Source organism: Crassostrea angulata, chromosome 7 (assembly GCF_025612915.1).
Source record: "Crassostrea angulata isolate pt1a10 chromosome 7, ASM2561291v2, whole genome shotgun sequence".
In the NCBI taxonomy this organism is placed as follows: Eukaryota; Metazoa; Mollusca; class Bivalvia; order Ostreida; family Ostreidae; genus Magallana; species Magallana angulata.
In genome coordinates, this window is record NC_069117.1 from 44,693,776 (window position 1) to 44,719,291 (window position 25,516).

The 25,516-nt window shown below is 32.5% G+C and overlaps 1 protein-coding gene across 2 annotated transcripts; it reads left to right on the forward strand.

Annotated features, from left to right (window-relative positions):
* The first annotated feature begins 1,899 nt into the window (after window positions 1–1,899).
* Window positions 1,900–24,621, forward strand: LOC128156209 (uncharacterized). 2 transcript variants are annotated; one of them, XM_052818258.1, is made up of 8 exons: window positions 1,900–2,031; window positions 13,300–13,438; window positions 13,670–13,788; window positions 14,846–15,001; window positions 17,309–17,446; window positions 18,276–18,432; window positions 23,589–23,665; window positions 23,953–24,621. In XM_052818258.1, the coding sequence occupies exons 1-8, from the start codon at window positions 1,998–2,000 to the stop codon at window positions 23,967–23,969; spliced, it is 837 nt and encodes a 278-aa protein (XP_052674218.1). In that variant the 5' UTR covers window positions 1,900–1,997; the 3' UTR covers window positions 23,970–24,621. The 2 variants fall into 2 exon arrangements, with proteins under 2 accessions (XP_052674218.1, XP_052674219.1); XM_052818259.1 differs by lacking the exon at window positions 14,846–15,001.
* The last annotated feature ends 895 nt before the right edge of the window (window positions 24,622–25,516 follow it).

The window sequence follows — 25,516 nt, forward strand, 5'->3', positions numbered from 1 at the left end:
TGTGATAAATGCTTTTAATTCCTGTGCAAGCGAGACAACTCTGCATCATTGTTCAATTCAAACGTCCCTGAGACTATGATTTTGGCATATACACATTGTTCATATGACTAAGCCTCTAATAGATACTGATTTATCAGACAACAGTTACAAGGCAGACAAGCAGCTTAGAAAATTTCATAAATCATTTACTAAAACTATTCAATGTGTATTTATGATGTTGATATTTAATTGGGTCTAAAGCATCAAGGCCACTCTTAATTATAAAGGAGTGTCTTGCAAAGTTTAATGCCAGCACACTTTTTTAATTATTAAGGAATAAGGGATTCTTTGAGTATAATGAGATGATAATTTCGGTCGGGCGTGGTCAAATCAAATAAAGCCCGAAGGGCTCTATGATAGATTTGACCACGCTCCGACCGAAATCATCACCTTATAATATTCAAAGAATGATTCCTTATTACTTATATTTATATTATTTCCAATTTCTACACTTTAAAACAACGTTGTTTTAAAACCACTAATATTAGAGTAGCACATGCTATGTATTACTACGCGTCGCAGCCAATGCCGTTTCTCGGTTATGCTATAGGACACGCCCATTTTGTGTCACTCATGTTTTATGAAGTTATTGGGATTTAGGGTTCAAAATTGATTCGTAATGTTATCACAGACAAAGACTGTTAAAAATGTAAATATCTTTAAATACATTTAATTAAACTCGCTAGTGTTTCAAGTATGCGATTTTGTTTCGAATACATTTAAAGCACATGTGTTTGTTGACTGGAACATGCACTACTTTCCCCTCCCCCTCCCCCTGATTATTTTTTTTTTCCATTTCTTAGCTCTAACAACCTCTTATATATACGTCTCAAGTCTAAAATAACAGAAATATCACGACTCGTTGGCATTTTCTATTTGCACTCGTTTCCCTCATATATATAAAATACAGGAAACAAGTTTGAATAGAAAATACCACCGAGTCGTGATGTTTCTGTAATTTTTGCTTGAGACGTATATATTGGAAGTTGTTCAAGCTAAGAAATAAAAAAAAATAGTATTGGAAAAAAAGAGGGTTAGTACACAATTTTGAATTAATTTTTTTTTCAAACCAAATACACTAGATGCTGTTAAATTACAAGTTTACAAATTAAAGCACAATTTTTAACTATATTCAATTTTGAATATATTAACAAACGATAAGAAAAAATAAATAAATTCTAAAGTTTTGGTGGTATCGAAAAAGCCCTAGCTCTATAATGTTACCGAATGTCTGGTGCTCTAGATAACCACTGAGCCATTTCAGTGACAACAAGCATCGTTGTTAAATGCCTAAATGCAACTTCAACCACGAATTTACGGACTTGTAGTATTTCTCTAAAACGTTTAATTGTTGGGATACAAAATGACATTTTTAAAGTATAGTGGGTCATCTCTCCATGTTTTTGTTGATTGAAATCGGTTTGATTTCTCTAAATCTTATATAGACTATGAAAAAAATATGGAGCCCAGACCCACTCTTTAAAAGAAAAGGCATTGAAGTTCTAAAAATGACACTATTTTGAGGTTTTGACACGCATACGCCAGTTTAAATCAACCTATTCTAAATATTTAACATATTTAAAGGTTATAAATCGATGTTATGGTAAATATACATTGTTTTCAATAATTTAGAAAGAAATTATGAGATTTGTTCATATTTTAATTTTATAATATCTAATCTATCCCCATATAGGCAGTTTACACGCTTTATTCACTCATCTTCTTTCTTGATATGTGTTTTTACCAAAACTTTTTAAAAATACACCTGCATAATGCAATAAATAAATCGGACTCGGAATTCATGGTGCATGTGTTGACACTTTACCATGGGGATAACAATAAAAAAGAAACTGTCATGAGGCTCCATAGAGGAGAGGGTGTGCCGGAATGTTGTTTTAATTAAAACAGATCCACCTTTTTAATTTAATGCTTGATATTGGGGATTAAAGCCTGTTGAAATGTTTTCGTCCAACACATCAGCTCCAAAAACAGGTAGATATATAAACATGTATATATATATATATGCAGATTTCATCAAGTTTTACGTAAGTTTTATTTCCCCTACATAAAGTAAATGTACATAAATACCCTTTTCACACCTTTTAGATGATTACATACATTAATATCAGTGAAGGAGACGCGATTTTTATTGATTGTAATGGTTTTGAGATATTAAAATAATCGAAGTAATTACTAAAGGATATGTTCAATCTGTGAGAGAAAGAACTCAGAGGCCCGAAGGGCCGAGATAAGTTTCTTACTCTATCAAAATGGATTAGCTTGATGCTAATATACGAATTATAAAACATTACCTTCTTTGTTTTAAGAATGGACAGTAACACCTGCAATGCTGATGAATATATATATATATATTTTAATTTTGTCAATAGATCAATAAAACCAGTCTTGCGTAAAACTTTCTGCATGCGTGTTGTTTACTTAATGGACACTTGTAGGTACCGGTGTATGTGCAAGAGGTCTGTAAAGCTGAGCTGTGAAAATTTCATATTCATTCACTATTAATTTAACAATGGTGGCCGGGAATGCTGTGCCAAATTTTGAAATGACTTACAATAAATTATTTGATGAAATTATTAATTAAGCCAACAAAAACAAAGAATGCAACTGACAGGCTCAGATGCAGAAATTTTTCAGGGGTGTGGATGAGTTTGACGGCCAAGGTTTAGTTTTATGAACTTTTTCCAAGGAAAATGTAGTCTGGATGATCAGATATTTAGCTCTTAGATATGTACATTTGTATATGAAGAATGTGATTTTCATAAAGTGCAGCGAAATATGTCTCAATCAACGTTTCGACCACATTAATCAACAAAAATGAGCTAACATAGTTTCACAGTTGATAGATTTGCTTTATTGGCTATTAGCTATACATGTAGTTTACGAACCGCAAGTCATAGTTTACTATTAGTTTTCGTCAGTAAAACTATATTTAACGGTTTTAAATTATAGTTATGAATTATAATCTTAGTTTAACTGTCTCCAAATAACGTTAACAATAGATTTTGCTGATAAATGTAGATTTACATTTGTAAACTATAATTTACATTTGTTAACTATAGTTAAGAGTTGTTAGTCATGTAGTTTCACAGTCGTGAAACTATATTTATCACATAAACTATGTTTTAGAATCGCAAATGGTTGTTATCAAATTGTTTAACACTTCTGAAACATATAGATGATCGCGTTAAATATGGTTTGTAGATGTAAAATATAGATTAATGTCATTAACTGTAGTTTTCTGATCATAAACTGTAGTTTACAACCGTTAAATAAACCTAGTTTTTCGACTGTGAAACAATATTTGGCTTATTGTTGTGAATTGACGTGCCGTACATTTTTTTTTTATTCCGGTCATGTTTATGACGAACCATTTGTGGTAATAATTTGCAATATCTGAGAAGAAATTGATTACTCATAATAAAGGGTAATAAATACATGTATAGAGCTCCCCCCCCCCAGAAAGTCTTAACTTAATTTTAGAGAGGGGGGGGGGTCAAGGAGTGGAAATTTATTGCCCCCTCCGTCCCCAAACACCATAGGTTTGAAGTTTATAAATACCGTTAGAATTAACGATCTTTAACATTCTAACTCTCTACTTCTAAATATCAAGCGGGATCCCGGGCGAAATAATATACTGATTAGAAATGCAAATGAAAATTTTGAATTTGATTGACGGGGTTTTAAATCAGGGGTAAGTGGGTACCATAATCGATTATGTAGTTAAGACGTATGTTTATAGTTAGTTTAAAATATTTCCGGATGTTGAACATATGCTATTCATTACTTTATCGTATATCGAGTGCGCTATTGTGGAATACACAGAAAATTTTACGCACAGTAATGAATATTGCAAATAAAGAGATGAATAAGATTTTAAAAAAGACAATTAAGGATGACGTTTACTCAGAATGAAAAAAAATTCCACCGATGATAATGAAAAACCAACTATTGTGTGTTATAGACCTTACACGGAAGTGTTATTCTTCACTTTTAAAAAAGTAGGTCAATGACCTACTTTTTGAGTTAATGGCCATTGAATATTTTTTGAAAATTTAAGAAAAATCCATAAAAAAATTACACTATGATTGAGATTTTCTTAATTGTGAAAATAATACAAATTGCTTAACTCTTTAACAAATGAAATACAGTTTATGAATCGTAGTGACATTAAATGGATACAAAGCATTAAAGCTATACACGCTATAATTTGCGTCAATTTTGAATAAAGGGGAAAATGTATGTGTTTGATTACTAATAAAAGTTACCTTTATGCTGTTAATTATAATGCTCAATTCGAACACGTAACAAATATATCAAATATTAAACAATAAAAAATATTTATTTTCCTGCCAGGAAAGTAATGCCGCCTCGTGAATATCAATCTATCACGTGATATCGACAGCTAAATTTAGTCTATCATACCAAAACTGGTGAAGGGTCAACATCATAATTGTGATAGTTTCACAAAGGAAAGGATATTTTCAATAAAGCATAAATTTGTCTGATATACGAGTACAAACAAAAGAAAAAAAATACAAGCCTGTGAGTAGATATGAATACTTCCTTTAAAAAAATGACGTAGACCTGTGTTTTTCCCCTATGTGCTATTTATAGATCCTAGAAGTGTTAATGCAGAAGTAAAGGTATCGTGAATGACAAACGTATTTTACTCATTATACATGTATGTATTTCAAATTAACAACTGTTAAGCATATTAAAAATCAAGTTGGATATTTAATTAGGCAAACAATACGACCACTTAGTTCTCCGCGGACATGCGCAATGAGGTCGGTTTCGATCTTCCTTCATCAATATTCATGAAAAGGTATATTTTTCTGGCAGGAAAATTAGCAATTAAAAATCTATATCTTTGTAACGAGATGGAATTCACCATTGTAATTTACAGATAAAGGATAACTTTTATAAGTAGACAAACACGTGCGTTTTCTACGAAAGCCGAATAGGGCCACATAAAAAAATATTTTTATCTCGTAATTACGAGAAAAGATCTCGTTATTACGAGTAAATTATCTCGTTATTACGAGAAAAGATCTCGTAATAACGAGAAAAGATCTCGTTATTACGAGTAAATTATCTCGTTATTACGAGAAAAGATCTCTTTATTACGAGTAAATTATCTCGTAATTACGAAAAAAGATCTCGTTATTACGAGTTAATTATCTCGTAATTACGAGAAAAGATCTATTTAAAATATCAAATTTTTTTAAGCCCTTCTAATATAAAAGATAAAAAAAAAAAAACCTGTTTACAATTACTTGCAGTAAAACGACAAGTTATATTAAAACAACTGACGTTCTGATGTTTTATTAGTAACATCGTAATACCCTGAAAATTAAAAACCCCGAAGCATGTAATATAAATCGAAAATTATCTTTATTAATGTTTTCGAGGAATTACAACTTCGTTTAATTCAATGTAAATTCAAACCATTTTTAAAAATCGAATATCGCACATATGCAAGAAATTAAATTTAAAAAAATGTCTCCTGAAAGAAAAAGTTGAAGGGGGGGGGGAGCCCCCTGCCCCCCCCCCCCTTCCTCTACGTGCCTGTTGCACAAACGGAAGGACAGAAGATATGCGACGTGATAAGATAAACATATTTAATATAAAATTTCTTCAAAAGGTCTCAAAACATTTTTAGTTATAAATTCAGAACACAGAGTTATGCATATATCTTGTCAGGCCTTAATTGTAATTTGTTAACTAAATACCAAAATTAAATTCTATGTATTCCATTTCACAATTTTCAGCACTGTCTATATCTAAGCAATAAAATGCTTTGTATGGTGATCTTTAAAGGTGGTATGATATGAAGGTGGCGAAATTGCTGGAAAAAATTTACAAAACCCGCGTTATCGGGTTATGTAAATTTTATTTTCTCCCTCAATTTATCGAAATATAAAACATATCTTTTTAGGATTGGTGTGTTCGCTACGAATCGCATTTAATATTCATTCAACATACACATAAACGACAACACAAAAAGAACAGTTCTTTATTAGTTAATCTCAAAAAACATGTTTGGGTCAAGACGGGTAGGGAAAACCAAAGACACAACCTGTACTGCTTTGTGACGAACGTCGCATTAATCGAATATTTCCCGACAAATCTATTTACACTCAGCGCGAAAGCGCTCGTGCAGGAAATAACTAGTTTTGTACTAAACCAGATACTATGGACACTATGATATAAATTCCTTGCATGTTAACATAATTATCAGTCATGTTGAAATAAATATCTTGCATGTTAACATATTAATTTGCATGTTCACATAAGTAAGTCGCATGGCAACATAAATAAGTCGCACGTTGACATAATTATGTTGCATCTTGCATCTATGGTGTCTGATACGTACGGAAACGTATAACCGCCTCTTGATGTTGTGTTAAAGCTCTAAACGGCAAATTAAAATTAGTGTCATCTTCCTATAAAATGTATATATTATCAAAATTATGTCGACTTGTACAAAGAAAAAACATACAAATCGAAATATTTTGGATGATTTAACCGCTCATTTCAAGCTTTGTTGACTTTGATTAAGTCAACATATTATTTTGCGTAATAATTTTGTCGCGTTTATATATAAATGCGTGGAAATTTTCTCGCTATCTTTTATATTGAAAATGTATTATGTTGAAATTGTATAATTTGTGGAGCTTTCGCGTCCATGTTTTGATGACTTCTTGTCTGTTTACAAGGAATGTCAACTTAAGTATGTCTAATTAATGTCAATTATAAACACAATAATGTAAAGCAGTAAACGTAATAGCTAACTGCAAAGCTCTATAAGCGTGAGAAACAGGGGCGTGGCACATTCTTTAGTAATAAAAAAAACCCAACAGCTTTAAAGTGTAAATAAACGAGTGCAAAGATAAAACAAATATGATACAACAAAGATTTAAACAGGGTTTTTTTTTATTATTTCAGTAAATACTTTAATCAATACATGATTTTAGTTAAACTAAATTTGTAATACAAAACGAAGAAACTTTTTGTAGATTTTAATTAGGTTTCAAATAATTCATGTATAAATGTATACATGAAGAGTTTTATATATACCCAATTAATGATGATTCTACATAATTCGAAGTGCTTTTGGAATATGCATTTCCGAATGCTCTACATACTTCTTAAAGTTCAATTTTAAAGTAAAAAAATAAAAGACTAAACCCTAAACCTTTAAGTTGTGAACCTTAATGGCTGAGATTATTTGATGGTAACGAAAAAGGATATAACAAATCCCAAAGAATGCAGTTTTTGAAATGTTAAATGAATAGTACCTGAAATAAAAAATGTTTTTTTAAACTAAAATAAGTTAAATTCAGTCTGTATATATGGTCTTAACCAGAGCTTAAACTCTAAAGCATCTAGGTAGTTTACCATCCCTTCACCATATCATGACATTCTATCGGTAAACTAATTATTCTAGTCGTTCAAATTTTAGTGAAAATTCCTCTCTAACTTAGATAAGTCGCCAAGGTGAATTCGCCAAACACAATTATGTTGCAATAAATTATACGACATTTAATTTTGGCGGCATAGTTTTTACACATTATTTTAGTGCGACATTGCGGAATTCAACTTCAACAGATTAAAGTGCTTAAGACGTCAAAAAACATGTCGAAATGGTGTCACTAAATAAATTTTGTTGTCATAAATAAATAGCTAAACCTTAAAAAAAATCATATATGACAATGTATTTATGTGAATATATCGCGTTCTAACGCAACAATGAGAGGCGGTTAAATACGGAAACGTTTAACCGCATCAATATATACATTTTATAGGAAGATGACACTAATTTTAATTTGCCGTTTAGAGCTTAAACACAACATCAAGAGGCGGTTATACGTTTCCGTAGTTAAACTTAAAAGATGACTATGCCGACTTGTCAGATCCTTATGTCGACTTGTCAGAAAATATTATTTCAACTGGATGGCACAAATTTGGCGTGGAAAGATTATAGTGTTAAAGAAGTGACAAGTCAACATAATTATCTGACAAGTCGACATCAAGATCTGACAAGTCGACATAATTATCTGACAAGTGGTGGCATATCAGTCAACACATGAAAAAATTTCAAAGTGCGTTGATATCGTTACTATTAACACCCTAAGAAAAAAATGTTCAGGGTTTAGTCAACATAATATTTATGGAATAAGGAATCATTCTTTGAGTATTATGAGGTGATAATTTCGGTCGGGGCGTGGTTAAATCCAATATTTTAATTATAAGTTCATTTATTTTCACCCATAACATATAATGTTACATGGGGTGCAGAAGAATCATATAAAAAGTATAAGAAAAGCAGGATTTACTAAAGAGAAACAGAAAAAAGTAGATAAAGTTTTTATAGTAGTTACGTAGGATGATCGACCAAATCAAATATTTTTTTCTAATTAAGGTACACATTTTCATAAAAATTACACGACTTGAAGATGACATAAGTGCTCTAATTTTAAGGTCTTTGGGTTTTTAAGAAAATAATTACTAAACAATTTTTTCCTACATGTAACAATGCACTACATTCTAAAACATAATGAAATCCATCGCCAATTTGATTGGTTTCACATAAGCCGCATGCACTTGCGGTCTTCTTCCAATTTCCATAAAGAGGTGATGGTTTGTAGTTCTATATTTAACAAATAAGTTTCTTAATTTTCGTGGTTGTAGTTTAAATAGTTTTCACAACAAAAATTAAATTTAAAAATACGATATAAAGCACCCTTTGACGAGCTATCTTGTTCACTATTCCATTTTGTGGACAAATTTATCTTTAAGATTTTTTTGACAATGTTTTCTTACCATTTTACGTTAACAGGATTTTGCTGGTGCCATACAAAGGATAAGCTACAGCTATCAAGAATGCATTTTATACAAACTAGCCACTTACTTTGAATTTCACCTCTAGTGTAACAATTGTAAAGATACATATAAATAGTTTTACATAACTTATTCTGCTGGCATAAAATCATCTTTGCCCAAAATCCTATCATTCTCGTATAAATTGTTATATATAATGGAAAACGACCTGTCTCCCCTGGAGGTACTACTTTTCAAGTTAAGTATGTGTTTAAGATTCAATATTTTCGTAACCCTACATTTCACAAGAGTATAGTAAAACTGGCAAAATAACCTTGTCAAATAGGTCTAATTGAATATCAAAGGACATGTCAAAAATTCTAATTTTTCTAATCATATCATACAAAGCTTTTTGGAATTGAGTACACAAGTGTTTCTTGGCTTTACAAAAAGAGCCAGATCGGGAAAATGATATTCCTATTAGGTAGTTATACACTTTAACTACTTCTAATTTATCACTATTGTTCATAAATGAGCATTTAGGAGCAGGTCCTTTGGAGAATATCATTACTTTGGGGTTTTTTCACATTAACTGTAAGTTTCCAGTATTTACAATATATACAAAATTCGTCCAGCGCGTAAATCTTGGGCTGACTCTGTTAGTATGACAGTGTCGTTAGCATAAAATAAAATAAAAAGTTTACTGTAAACAAGCAATTCTTCTATATCGTTTGTGATACTACTTAAAGGGCATTAAACACGATTTGACTTAAAATTTTCAAATTTATTTTTCCATTTTCAATGTTTATAACGATAAATATAGAAGTTTATAATGTTATGTCAAAATTTGAAAGTCAAATATCGTTATAGGCAAGATACGGAGTTAATAATTCTTTGTTTTGTAAACAAAGCTCGAATATTGTCATTTTCGGGAGTTGATTTTAATCAACTCTCCTATGCACTTACTCGAGCAAACCGAAAGTGAAACAGTGTTTGGACCTATGCACAAACCAATACCGCTGACAACACTTAGTTCTTCAAAATAATCGATGAATTCGATGCAATGTAAGTCGTATGTATTCCTCCGCTAGAATTCAATGTAGTCTCGTTCAACCAGACGCTCGGCTGTCTCCGTTAATATCCGACAAAACATTGAGTCTCTTTTGCTTGTCGGGGATAAACGGAGACAGCCGAGCATTTGGACGAACAAGACTAGATTTCAATCTTGCCTAGGTCCATACCATTTCTCAGAATAATTTCGATTACTGATACTACTTGCCATGCAAAATCACAAATCGTTGATTTTAAAATAAATAATAATCGATAAAATCAACTCCCGTCAGTACTTCAGTACTTTGATTACATATGTACATATTCAATCAAATGTAACTTTCTTTTGTTGGTAATAATATTTATGAAGAAATTGAGTTAGTTTGAATTGTTATTTACATGTCATTTTGTCCATGAAATGGTAATTTTCTACATTTCATATTTTGTAAACAACTATAAGACTCGAGCTTTGTTTACATAACAATCAATTCTTACCTCTGTATCTCGCTTGCAACTTGACTTTAACATTCAATATTTTGGTCAATCATTTAAAATGCACCAGTAAACCATTTTATACATAAAATATAAAAATAATATTTTTGATCTCAAATCGTGTCCAAGTCCCTTTAACCCACTGACATTTCTCTCATTCATAAAGTTTTCTATATCGTTGATATACATGGGAAATAAAAAAGGTGATAAATTTTCTCCAAGGTTACAAAAGAAAAAATGTGAAGTTGCGTCATTCAGTTTTACTTTTGACTTGATACCGTTGTACATGTTTTTAAGAATGTAAGACATTTGCCAGTTATACCACTTTTATAAATGTTAAACCATAAACCTTTGCGCCACACAGTGTCAAATGCTTGCTTAAAATCAATAAAAGCAGAAAACGATTTCTTTTTACAATGCATTAAAATGCATTAAAGTGTATGACCAAAAAATACAATAATATAACGTTATCAAGAGTAGAATACCCTGTCAGAAACCCAGATTGGCAACCACTAATAAAGTTTAAATGATCAGGATAAATTTCAAGTCGACTGCTTAAAACGCTTGTAAAAAGTCAGCTTAAAGTAATAGGTCTGTAATTCTCCGGTTGAGTTGGGTCACCTTTATTTTTATACACTGGTTTAACTATACCAATTAACCATTCATCAGGTACTATTCCTGTGTCGTAAATAATATTAAACAACACCACATTTAAAGGTAAAATATAACAATAGTTGATACAATATGTTCATTTAATACTTGATCACAACCCGGAGATTTATTGTTTTTTAACTTTTTAACTGCGGAGAGGATTTCTTCCTCGGTTATAGTACTATCAAGAATCTCACAACTAGTTTCCTCACACTCAAAACTTGGTTGCTCCATATTATAACTATCGTTGGGTTTAGTTTCATTCCTACTCCGCAAAAAACATACATATCACTGGCGTCGGAAGCAAATTGAAAGTGGGGGGGCTAAACTAATCCTCAGAAATGTTGAGAAAAAAGTAATTCCCAAAATCATGGAAATCCTAATCCGTGGGGGGGGGGGGGGGGGGGGGGGGGGGGGGGGGGGGGGGGGGGGGGGGGAGTATACCTATACTTACAAGCGAAAAAAAAAAACTTACTTACCCCAAAAAATTTTTCTTCCAAAATCATGAAATTCCTAATCCGTGGGGGGGGGGGGGGGGGGGGGGGGGGGGGGGGGGGGGGGGGGGCTAGTATGCTTCTAAATCCAACTTCTCTATCTTTCAAGGTAAATTTAGGAACAAAAATCTTTCCTGCGAAAAAGGTGGGAGGGGGGGGGGGCTGAACCCTCTATCATGCTATGTTTCTAACGGTTAGGTATAACTTTGCAAAAAAAGTGGGGGGGCTAAGCCCCCCCCCCCCCTAGCCCCCCCGGTTCCGACGCCTATGCATATCATCAATATTGACAGAGCATTTACTAACTTGATCAGATTGATTTAAAATTTTCCAAAAGTCTCTACTATTTTTACTGTGAAGATTTTTTTAATTTCTGGGATAAATTGGCCTTGTAATCTTTAACACATCGGTCCAAAGTTGTCTTGTATTATGATATATTTGAACACGCTCCGACCGAAATAATCACCTCATTATTAATTAAGTAATAAGGAATCCTTCTTTGAATATTGAAGTAAAAATTCCAGTTGTAGACCTAAAATGAATGTGGTAATCGTTAGAAACTGTTTATTTATGCTTAAAATGAATAAGAAGATAGACATATCAGCTTGAAAAAGATTTTTAACTAGTATATTTGACCTATTTAAACAAAAACAGGCCACGAGCATTGTTTACATGACGAAGAATTGTGAGCCCTGTATCTTGCTTAAAACTTATCAACTGGCACCCAAATTTCATTTGATCATTAGAAATGCATTCCTAAAGTGTTGTAAATAATAATAACAGAAAAATAACATTTGACCAAAATCGTGACCATGCCCCTTTAACATGCAACATGCAAGTTATCTCGGATGTTGTTATAAATAACTTGCACGGTTAACATAATTATCTCGCATGTTGACGGGATCATCTTGCATGTTGACATAATTTTCTTGCATGTTGACATAATTTATGTTGTATGTAGGACGCGGAAATATGGGTATATTTAATAATTCATTATACCCATATAAAAACTATATAGATTCTCTTTAAAGATTTGTAACAGGCGTGTGAAAATAATTATCAAGCACGTAGACATAGTTATCTTGCAAGTAGACATAACATGTAGATAGTGCTCATAGGTACCAGAAAACATCAAAGTACTAAAGCACTGAAAGCCGGGCTCTTTTGGCGTGTCTTTAATTATGCATATTATGTAGTAAAGACTGAAAATCTCTCAATCTCTCTCTCTCTCTCTCTCATGGTTTTAATGTCGGCAAGACGTCAGAGAGCGACCAAATTTTGTAAGCGGCTATAAACAAAAATATGTCTGTCTAGAAGAAAAAAGTTCAACAGTTGCTGCCTTGAATTTTGCAGCAAGCGTTATATATTCAATCCTCATTTCTTCAAGGCGCAGCAAAGTTGTTCATAAAAATTCATGCGCATTGTATGTGTCCAAAATGTATAGTCATGTTTTCAAAACACGTTACTAATAGGAAAACTAAAAAAGATAGACAATTCTCCCGAAATTATAAAAAAAAGAAACAAAATGCCATCACTTTTGACAAAACGTGGCTCTTTGTGTAACTATTTGGTATAGCGGAAGCTTTTACTTTGACGCTGTTTGGTTTTTTGTTTACTTTTGAAGTTGTTCTATTTATAGTAACATTGGCGATTTGCCTGCCTATAGCCAGGACTCTGCTTTTAGCAGAGCCCGGCTAAAAATATAACTTTTCATTTGTTTAAAAATATCCAGCTGATGGTAGCCAGCCATCATGTTCGGGAGGTAACTCTGGCCATTCTTTTGGGGGAGGACCTCATTTTGAGACGGAATTCTCATTACAAAACCAGTCAAAAAATCTCCACAATCAAAAGGATAGACAGCCATTCGTCAGGTAACTAGCTATGCCTATATTTGTAAATCATTTAATTGCACATTACAGATTAATTTTAAGAAGCTACTACATGTATTCATATTTGGATATACAGTGGATTTATGTGTTCTTGAGAATGTCATATTCCTATAATCTGGCGTTCGTTCGCTTTATAGAAATGGCATGATTCAAGATTTAAAGAAATATTATATTAATGTCGTTGTTTTATTTATCGATTTCATACGAAAATAGTGACCACCCAACCTTTGAAGATCTGAATCCACCTTCCTACTCATTCAGTGATCAGAGATATCGAGGTAATGATGAAAGGACAGTAGAAGATGAAGAACAGAATTCTAAAGGAGATCTAGGTAAATAAGACTGTTTCTGCGTGTCAATGAAGAAGTATTGTTCTCTGTGGCATGTCAAAGGTTGCAATATTCGATCTTTTCCATTTGTGTTGTATAAATATTCATTTGTATAAATTTTCATTTGTATTCTATAATTTTCCATTTGTATTGTATAAATTTTCAATTGTATTTTATAATTTTTCATTTGTATTGTATAAATATTCATTTGTATTGCATGATTTTCCATTTGCATTCTATAATTTTTCATTTGTACTGTATAATTTTCATTTGTATTCTATAATTTTCCATTTGTATTGTATATATATTCATTTGTATTGTATGATTTTCTATTTGTATTCTATGATTTTCATTTGTATTTTATAATTTTCCATTTGTATTGTATAAAATTAATATTCATTTGTATTGCATCATTTTCCATTTGCATTCTATAATTTTTCATTTGTATTGTATGATTTTCTATTTGTATTCTATAGTTTTCCATTGCGTTCTATAATTTTCCATTTGTACTGTATAATTTTAATTTAATTGTATAAATATTCATTTGTATTGAATGATTTCTATTTGTATTCTTTAATTTTCCATTTGTATTCTATAATTTTCAATTTATTTTTTATGATGCTCCATTTGTATTGTATAAATATTCATTTGTATTGCATATTTTTCTATTTGTATTCTATAATTATACATCACAAATGAAAAATTATACAATACTAATGGAAAACTATACAATAAAAATAGAAAATTATACAATACAAATAGAAAATTATACAATACAAATGCATATTTATAAAATACAAATTGAAAAACTAATGGAAAATTATACAATACAAATAGAAAAATTATACAATACAAATCGAAAATTATACAATACAAATGAATATTTATACATAAAAATGGAAAATTATAGCATACAAATGAAATCAATACAATGTAAATGGAAAATCATACAATACATATGAATATATATACAATACAAATGGAAAAGATCGAATATTGCAACGTTTGACATGCCTTAGTTCTTTGTTAAAAAAATATAAAACATTATGTTATGTTACAGTTATAGAAGAATCAAATGATGAGGAATTGAGCCATGGACAATGCAAATCAGAAACAAAAGAATCACGTTCTGATGAACTTGCATTTGGATATAAATTAGGAAATATTGTTTTAACTGATAATCTGATAAATAATACGAATTCTCCAAAGAGTACTAGTAAGTTGCACAATACCTTATAAATGATATTTATAGTACGTGTGTATTGGAAAAAAAATCGTCGATTGGTGTTAAACACGCTCGTAATTTAATTGCATTGCAAATGGAACTTCATTTGAATACTGAGTTTTTAATTAAGTTTTTAGATCACCTGAGTCACTCAAGTGACCTGATTGCTATTTGTCTTCGTCCGTCGTCGTGCGTCGTCCTTTGTGCATTAACAATTTTACACTTTTAACTTCTTGTAAACTACAAGGTCAATTGTTACCATGTTTGGTGTGTGAAGCATCTCTAGAGTAAGAAAATCTTAATTGTGAAGTTTATGGCTTTGCCACTCTCGGGGCCTCATAGGTGGAGCCAAATATGCAAAAAAGACAAAGTTTTAAAAGGTCTTATATTACACATGTGGGAAAAAAACTAAATGCATGGTTATGATGTCCATGAAGCCCTCTACAAAAATTGTGAAATTCATGGCCCGACAGTCAGGGGTACAGATCCTTGGGCGAGGCCAATATTGCCATATAGTAAAAATGCATTTAATCATAGAAAATCTTTTTGTCCACGAAGTCCTTTGTCTAAGTTGTTTAAAAATACTTGGTCCCTGGATTAGGGGTTCAAGTATTCAGGTTCAGGCCCTAGGGTGGAGCCAATGTTTTCTTTTGAACTATTACAGTCGTGGGAGATAAAGTCATGCATTGTTATTTTGTTCATAATGTCTTGATATATAACTGCCTTAGCCATGGGGCAGAAGTTTAGACTTTGTATTGGTGGTGGGGGATATAAATATGGAGATATATTGAACATGTATTTTTACGTAAGGTAATTGCAATGTGTGATTTATTCCAATTTTAAATTCTTTTGAAACCTACATGGCAAATTGTCACTTGACAATATTGAATTAAATATGTGTCCTTCTTAAGAAAGTCTAGTTTAATATCCTGTGCGTTGTATACTTGTAGAAATAAGCTACATGCATTTTGTACGCATTATAACTAAAACAAACTGTAAATATTTTTTCAAATGCCTATTTAAAAAGGCCTGCGTGTCTCTTATTACCAAAACTTTTAAATGTTGCCTCTGGGGCTAAGGTATAGATAATCCTCAAATCATTAAATAAAAATAGTTATAGTCAGAGGAGTCTCAGACAAGGGTTTAGACTCTAGAAGAAAACTTATAATGCAATCATGAGACTCTTTGACATATCAATCTACTGGCTGTGGTACTCAGGTGACCGTCAATGCCTGTGGGCCTCTTGTTAATCTATTCACATTGTTTGTAGTTTTAAAATATAAGGGACCGGTCAAGATTTATCAAAGCATGAAATCAGTGCAAACTGAAAAATTTATCTAAAAATCTTAAGACCACATGATGTCATGCTTCAATGTCATAAAAAACCCAAACAAAACAAAAAAAAAAACATGGCACATGGTCCCATGCTCCCTATGTCGAAAAATAGCTGCATGGTGTTCCCTTTCGAGTTACACCTCTAAAATGTAGAATAAACCTTAACTCTCTATAATAATTTTCAACAACACAGTCTACTTATGCTGACAATTTACAATTGCTAAACTATCGTTGTAACACAATGTACTGGTATTGTGGATGGTTTCATATACTAGTACTTATAACATTAATTAAATGCATGTACATGTAGATGAAATTCAACATGTTTAAGACTTGTAACATAAGGTCAGAATATGGATTTAGGTAAACACCAAACTTACATTTTCAGATTTAAATGATTAGAATGCATTTTTTCCACTTACAACCGTTAACAGATTTATTAATTGATCATAAAAGAAAATTTTTCGGTCATTATCCTTTTAAGTATGAAACATGTATTGCATAAATGTTAACATAAAAAAATTCTTCGTTTTTTTTCATTTCAAAACAGCATTATCAAAAATATGACAAATTCTTGTTCTTAAGTTTAATGTCATCATTACAATTTCATTAAAGTGTTCTTGCACAAAAATACGAAATAAAATTGTAAGTAAGAAGGAAATTGCAAAATAGATTTGACAAAGAAATCATTCCTAAAAGAGTTATCGTATTTGGAAACAGTTTTTCGAAAATGTATGAAATAAAATTTAAATTTATAAATTTATGTACACGTATACATGTATGAAGAAATACGTTTTCTTTTTTCTTTGATTCACCTTTTTCATTAAAAGAAATTGATGTCCCATGCCAATTAAAAGGCAAAAAATGTCCCCATTGAAGGCATGAACGAAGTCCTTGTCCCCATGCATTTTGCACCGGTCTCATGTTTCAATAAATTTTGACTAGTCCCCAAGTACATTTTAGGAACTCCGTTGCGTTCCCCTATGTTAACAACTGCCAGTGGATCAGATCAACACTCAAAGGACCGTGCATTTAGTGGTGATCCTAAGGTGGCATCCAGTGGCTTCAAAATTCCAATCCCACAACCCCCACACGCAAACCGTAAGCTCCAAATATTGATAAATTTGCTGTTGTGGGATTTGTGGAATAGGCAATACTATTAACATAGACAAGCAGCACTTCCCTAAAATGTGCTTGATGTGACTTTTTGTTCTGCTGATAAATAAAATATATCAAAGATAACTTTGTATCACCGGGAGAAAATGTAGCGAACAGGATATATTTACAAAGAAATGCACTAGTAGGTGATGAGATAACGAGAGATATCTGAGTAATTGTATTGAATATCATGACCTGCAAAAAGATTTTTATCAACAATACTGGTAGATATCTTTATACTATATTAAATGAATTAATGTTATTGTTAAAAATAGTAGCCAGTTGCAAGTATTTCGTCTCGTAGCCAGTTACTAATAGCCAGCTTACTTCTGGTAGCCAGTTACCGGTAGCCAGTTACTAGATCTGTGAAAATAGTTGAAATTTGGTCACCTTAATTTCATTTTATACGACATTGCACAGTGTCTTTGATTGCAATGCACAATTTAACGTCGATGTAAAAAAAAAAAGAAGATATCAACTCAAAATCATCATTTAACGGTTATTAGACTAGTATATTTTAACTTGATTCGGATTTGAAAAAGAAATCCATGAAGGTTTTTTTTTTTTTGGGGGGGGGGGGGTTATGATGCAATATACCAATGAATCCTTGATATGTTCCTACAGTTAATCATCATTGCTACTCAAATGTTTTAAAACATTCTGCTGATATCATTTTCAAATTTTCTACATTACACAGTAACGAAGTTGAAATTATTTTGAATGTATTTCCGTTAGTCAGAAAACAAAATATAACTTTTTATTATTTATTCAGATGTGCAGGATGTAGGAAAAATCCTAGATGATGGAACCCAGTCATCGAATAGAGGAAATAAATCTGCAGCTTCTTTTGGAGGAGATCCTCAGTTTTGTACGGTATCCCAATTTCAGAAACAGTCCAAACATCCACACGATAATCGGGCATTCGCAAGGTAGCTACATATATAGTCTGTCCCAAGATATTTATGCAGTACATTTGGACTATTTTTAATAAAAATACACATACCTGTGAAAGAACTGCAATTAATTAAAATAGATGAGAGGGGAAAAAATCCAAGACTGTTTCATTCAACATTATCATTTTTCACTCGGTAAAAATTCGCAAGAACGAAAACTGATTTCTTACGAAGATTTATATAGGGGAATTTTGACATCTTTTTTCCATGCAGAAAACACTCGGAATACCTCGCACAATTTTTCAACGTTATCATATAGGTCTGTTGCCAATCGCAACTTCTCGGGCCTTTCCGGCAAACTCGGAAAACACCTCGAATGTATTACCTAGACGTCCATGACAACCCCCCTTTTTGTAAAACTTGATATAAATAGAACACATTTTACGATCTGTTGAGAAGTGAGCTATACTTCATTAAAGTAAACGTTATACACTAAAATATAACGCAGAAGCGACGTACAAGACTGTCTTGCCGATACTTATTTTAATGGGATGCGACTCCATTTTGTATAAGATTCTAACATCCGGTGATGTAAATACATTCGAGGTGTTTTTCCGAGCTTACCGGAAAGGCCCGAGAAGTTGCGATTGGGTCTGTTGCAATACAAAATTCCCATAGACATCATATTTTATTTCCGTGTATTTAAACTTGACACACTAGAGGGGGCGTTTTAGTAGAGAAATCTTGGAATTTTTAATACTTTTGAATGAACCTCGTTGGAACCCTGAGGTATGTACATGGTATATGTGGCGTATTGGGGCTAAAACTTTTGACATGAGTTTGAGTAAAAACATATACATCATGCTTCTTATAATTAGACGTTTCACAAACTCTAGGTCCATAAAACATGTTCTGTCCTTAGTTATTTGTCTCTAAACTAAGCTACACGTCTGATGAATATTAATGTGATCCGCCATAAATGATTAGTAACGCCACTGCGCATGAGTGCGGGAAAACCTACATAACACGACGGAAGAACAGTTTGTTTACGAATTAGAATCACGATTTTAACCGGGTTTTCCAACGGAAAAATCCGGTTATTGAAATGGTGAAAATGGCGGGCTCATTGTACGGATAACTCCTCCTACAGTTTTCAAGATAGTTGTTCTTTTACAGATATCAGAAGTGTGCATATTGCTAGGATTTTGATTTCTGATAGTTTATGAAAAAAATACTAGCGTTTGAACTTAGTCATTTTTTGCCAAAATATTGCATATAGGGTACTCCATTTCACTGGATACGGTAGGTTTAGTGTTTATCAATTCAGAGTTGACATGGACTATGGATACAGTTCACATAGCAGAAAACCAGGTTTGCTGTCACATTGACAGCTTTTCAATTGTTCATGTATTCAATTAGATAAATTCTTATATCAGATGATACTCGAAATATTATTATTCCGATATTCATTAATGTAGAACAATATAAATTTTTAATTATGTGTAATAAAGATGAAACACGATTTTAGCATCATCGACACGGTAAAATGAGTAAATACCCCCTCTCCCTGAGGAATGCATGTACTGAGTTTATTTATTCTTTATTCAAAAATTCCTCTAAACGAAAATTCATATGTGATTTATAACTTAAAGAGTAAAGACATGGAACACATGGAGCACGAACCTAATTAGCAAAACCCCTACAACTTCATGATGGAAACAATTTAATATTCAGCTTTAATTCCTATTCCATCAATCTACATGGTCTCCGATGATAATCTTCCCTTTGTTCCTATCCTTGTCAGTCTTCCTCTTTTTTTCTTTTATTGCCAAATCTGGCAACCTTACGGTATACCTATCTTTCTCGTCGTCACAGTTGTTGTTGATAGACCAAGATGGATCACTTGACCCATTTCAGGCGGGGTTATTCAATTCTTGTATTTTTTAACCGTGTCGGTTAAAAAAAATAAAGATATATTTTTTAGCTCACCTGAGCCAAAGGCTCAAGTGAGCTTTTCTGATAATAATTTGTCCGTTGTCTGTCGTTGTCGGCATTGCCGTCGTCGTTGTAAACTTTTCACATTTTCTTCTTCTTCTTAAGAACCACTGGGCAGATTTCAACCAAATTTGGCACAAAGCACCACAAGGTGAAGGGGGTTCCAGTTTGTTCAAATGAAGGGCCACGTCCTCTTTAAAGGAGAGATAATTGAGAATTATTGAAAATTTCTTGGTATTTTTGAAAAAATCTTCTCAAAAACTACTAAGTATTCGGCCTGAAAACTTTAAAATTGTGTGGAGGCATAGTCAGGTAGTGTAGATTCAAGTTTGTTCAAATCATGGCCCCGGGGGTAGGGTGGAGCCACAATTGGGGGATCAAGTTTTTCATAGGAATATATAGAGAAAATCTTTGAAAATCTTCTTCTCAAAAACTATTAGGCCAGAAAAGCTCAAATTAAAGTGGATGCATCCTCAGGTAGTATAGGTTCAAGTTTGTTCAAATCATAGTCCCTGGGGGTAGGTCGGGGCCACGATGGGGGGATCAAGTTTTACACGGGAATATATAGAGAAAATCTTTAAAAATCTTCTTCTCATATCTATTAGGCCAGAAAAGCTCAAATTAAAGTGGATGCATCCTCAGGTAGTGTAGATTCAAGTTTGTTCAAATCATGGTCCCCGGGGGTAGGGTGGGGCCACAATGGGGAGATCAAGTTTTACATAGGAATCTATAGAGAAAATCTTTAAAAATCTTCTTCTCAAATCTATTAGGCCAGAAAAGCTCAAATTAAAGTGGATGCATCCTCAGGTAGTGTAGATTCAAGTTTGTTCAAATCATGGTCCCCGGGGGTAGGGTGGGGCCACAATGGGAAGATCAAGTTTTACATAGGAATCTATAGAAAAAATCTTTAAAAATATTCTTCTCAAAAACTATTAGGCCAGAAAAGCTCAAATTAAAATGGAAGCATCCTCAGGTAGTGTAGATTTAAGTTTGTTCAAATCATGGTCCCCGGGGGTAGGGAGGGGCCACAAGAGGGGGGTCAAGTTTTACATAGGAATATATAGAGAACATCTTAAAAAAAATCTTTTAAAAACTATTTGGCCAAGAAAGCTCAAATTGGCGTATAACCACCCTCAGATAATGTAGATTCAAGTCTGTTCAAATCATGGTCCATGGGGGTAGGGCATGGCCACAATGGGGGATAAATTTTATATGTAGAGAAAATCTTTAAAAATCTTTTTCTCAAAACTATTAGGCCAGGAAAGCCCAAATTTGAGTGGAAGCATCCCCAGATCGTATAGATACAAGTTTGTTTAAATAATAGTCCAGGGGTATGGTGAGGCCACAATGGGGGATGAATTTTAACATAGGAATATATAGAGAAAATCTTTAAAAATCTTCTTTTTAAAGACTATTTGGCCAGAAAAAGCTTAAACTTGTATAGAGGCATCCTCGGGTAGTGTAAATTCAGGTTTGCAAAATCACAGTCCCTAGTGATAGGGCGGGGCCGTGATGGCGGTTTAAATTTTTACATAGGAATATATAGAGAAAATCTGTAAAAATATTCTGGGAAAGTTTTTGGTCCAAAACTCAGTACTTAGTGTGAAAGCACAGGTTATGCAGATTTAAGTTTGATGAAACCATGATTCCCTAGAGAAAAGTGGGGCCACGAAATGGGGGGGGGGGGGTATATAGGAATAGAGAAAAATCTTCTTACAGGTACAACAACAAAAGGGGCTTGGTATTTACCCCAAAAAATGGTCTATTGTACTTAGTTGTCAAGATATTTTGATACTGTAATGCTAATTTGATCAGAATTAAGGCAATTGTTGCTCAGGTGAGCGATGTGGCCCCTGGGGCTCTTGTTTATTTATTGTATCTTTGTAATGGGATTGACTTATGAAGCGTTATTTGTGTGAAAGTCCAATCTTTTACTAAAGAAATGAAGCAAATAATCAGATATTAAAATACGCGGCCACATATACCTTTTAGCAAAATGTGAGTAATATACTTGCATATATTTATTCTTCTATTTAAGAAATAAAGTACGAGTTATCGTGAATGTTGCAGGATAACCTCCGAGGTTGAGAAATGTTGTTTTGAAATATAAAAGCCGAGGCGTTAGCCGAGGCTTTTATATTTTAAACAACATTTCGAGACCGAGGAGGTTATCCTGCAACATTCACGAAAACAAGAACTTTACTTCTATTCTACTAACAGCCCAGTATTTCTAAAGATCGTTTCTCCTATAGAGAGACGATCTAGGTCATTTTGACGGCTGTTCCGTGTAACCCCAGCGGTTATGTTAGTAATGTTTACATGTGTATCGATCAAAGGAATCACATGCAGACGACAGAATTTTTTCTTGGAGTTTTTAATACTCTTCACTTATTTATAAAATATCTTTGAGTTATATTTCTAATATTTTAAGGGTAATTTAATACGATTGTTACCACTACACGTTATATATTTTATTAAAAACACGCAGTTAAAATGTGCTAGGGAGGTCCTAGGAACAGCCGCATTGATCTCTTAAAAATAAACATTTGAGGCAATGCACATCGTTTTGACTGGAACTAACGCGTGAAATTGACATAGTTTAAAAACTTTTTACGGTTTGAAGTTGTACTTTCATGATCAGTGCGAGACAAATAGGTATTTCTGATCTGATAATTTACTGATGACGTTCGTGGTATATTGAAGAATAATATCCGCGGCATCTCTTTGATCTCGGCAATAACTGTTGTAGAATCCACGTTAGAGATATTATATAAAAAAGCAGCTATAAATATTTTATTATACTTTTACGAAAAAAATCGAAATCTGATTGGTTTAGACGCATGCAGTTTATAATCCGTTCGCTTTCTATTACCCTCATAGTTGGCAACGCACTTGGCAACGGGTAACACAACGAATTGTTACATGCGCGTAATTTCCTATATGATAGCAGTAAAGTTTTCTTTAAAATTAAGACATTCAGTATAAGAAATAAACATTGCCTGTTTGGGATTGTAACTGTTACCCTCCCAAAGTTGAAATTGACACCTGTTACGCTCCCAAAAAGGCACTATTTATATAATGTGCATGGTGGTAAGAATCCCATATTTGTATAATCCGTTCGTTCGCTTTACAGAAATGGCATGCTTTAAGATTTAAAAAAATATCATATTAATATCATTATTTTATCTATCCATTAGATACGAAAATTGTGACCGCTCAACCTTTGAAGATCTGAATCAAACTCCCAACTCATTCAGTGATCAGAAATATCGAGGTAATGCAATTTATTGATTTAAATCGTTTGAAATCTTCTCTTTGGCTAATGATAATATTATTTAAAGTTAGCATACAATTATCTTATTATATAGATATTATTTAAAATAATGTTTGTAGGCAAACATTTCAATATGTTAATATTATTAAAGTAATGTTAATATACAAACGTATTATTATTAATAAGTCCATTAATTAGATCTGCATGGAGTGGGTGGCATTCTATATGTACACTGGATCTGCAGAAGGGATGCAACAATTTAAATCTTTTTAAACTTTCTTTTCAAGAACCGCCTAAAGAGTAGAAATAAGACACAGGAGCAATTACAGGCTAACAAGTTCACAACTGAAGATGCCTATTTCAGCATTCTTCAGAACAACGACAAGTCCTTGACTTTGACTGAAAGAGATTTTCAAACTGCTGTTGGATTCCACTTGCATATTTTAGAAACAATTAACATATTTACCGTGTTTAATGTGATATTTCTTTTTTTCTGTAGGTCTTTTACACAAAAAACCCATATTTTCTCTTATACCTTCCACTTTTTCTTATACATGTATTTAGGTATTTTGGGTATTTGAGGTATCATGTTTGTTTTGATTTATATTATTCATCAGTTTTTGTACTCTTTCATCAATAAACAATCGCTATAAATGTAATTCTCAAAGGTAAGGCTAATGGGCTTGTAGTTTCTAGTTTATCTAGTGAACCCTGTTCATAGAGAAGGGATAAAATAGAGCATTTCTGCGTTACGGAAATCTCATCTTACTAGAAAAAATAAAGCAAAATAGATATAAATGTGTTTCCAAAACATTTCATAATTTTCTATTGGTATACCTCATTGCCCGGAGATTTATTTTCTTTGATTTGTTCTGTTTTACGGACTGTCTCAGCACATTCTTCTGCCTTTAGAAATTGTTCTTTTGTACTTGCACTTAACAAGAGCAATAAACACCAAAAACAAAATACAATATTTATTTTTTGTATTTGCGTTCTTGCATTACAGAAAGTCCTTCCCACACAATCTGCAATATTCAACTCAATATTCTGCAATATTCAACATCAACTACATCTGAAAACTTCGGAAGTTTTCATTTGACAAGCAGCTTGTCATATATGGTCAAGAGCACATTACCATAATACCGGCATACTCAATAAGAACCTTATCAAGTACTGATTACCACAACCATACACTTTTAACTTTCCCGTGCAAAGTTTGAACGCCAGAATGAATACATATCGAACACGACTTACCTACAAAACCTTAAGCCCCGCCCCTATCTCGTATTGGCGTTTCCACAAAAGAAAATAATTTTATTCTAATTCACCGAGTTCAACCGAAATAAATTATATTTAACATACTGTAAAGATCACTTTGGATTATACAAAACTGTTACTTTAGTTTGAATTGAATTTTTTACATTATTGCTAACCTTATTAATTTTTTGACATGATTTTATCGTTGGCACCTTATCCTTCGGCTTTGATCATAATGACATCGACCGTAATTAGAATCAAAGAACCAATTTCTTAAATAAGTGCAAAATTAATTGTTCTGCATTCAAACTAATAATCACATGAACAACTCCATGGCTTCGTAAACATTTGTTCAAGGGCTTTAAAATTCTTCAACCTTCTCTTGGTCCTGAATAATTATTTTTGACTTCATAACTGTGCTTGTTTCATGATTTAGTTGAATTATACAATCCTCTTTTAATTAGAAAACACCAAAGACCCTTGTAAATATATTACTTTTTGATACACAAATGACGATGCACATTTTAAATTTTATTTTCGTTATAATACCAACGTGCACCTCTGTGTTCGATAACATTTTATAAAATTGAAGGA

What these genes read in the sequence shown, in the direction of transcription:
- LOC128156209 (XM_052818258.1), top strand. Translation starts at nt 1,998, where the DNA reads ATGTTTTCGTCCAACACATCAGCTCCAAAAACAG. An exon ending in CACATCAGCTCCAAAAACAG is followed by an intron (nt 2,032 to 13,299) that starts GTAGATATATAA and finishes AAAAATATCCAG; the next exon opens with CTGATGGTAGCCAGCCATCA. An exon ending in GAATTCTCCAAAGAGTACTA is followed by an intron (nt 15,002 to 17,308) that starts GTAAGTTGCACA and finishes AGTACATTTTAG; the next exon opens with GAACTCCGTTGCGTTCCCCT.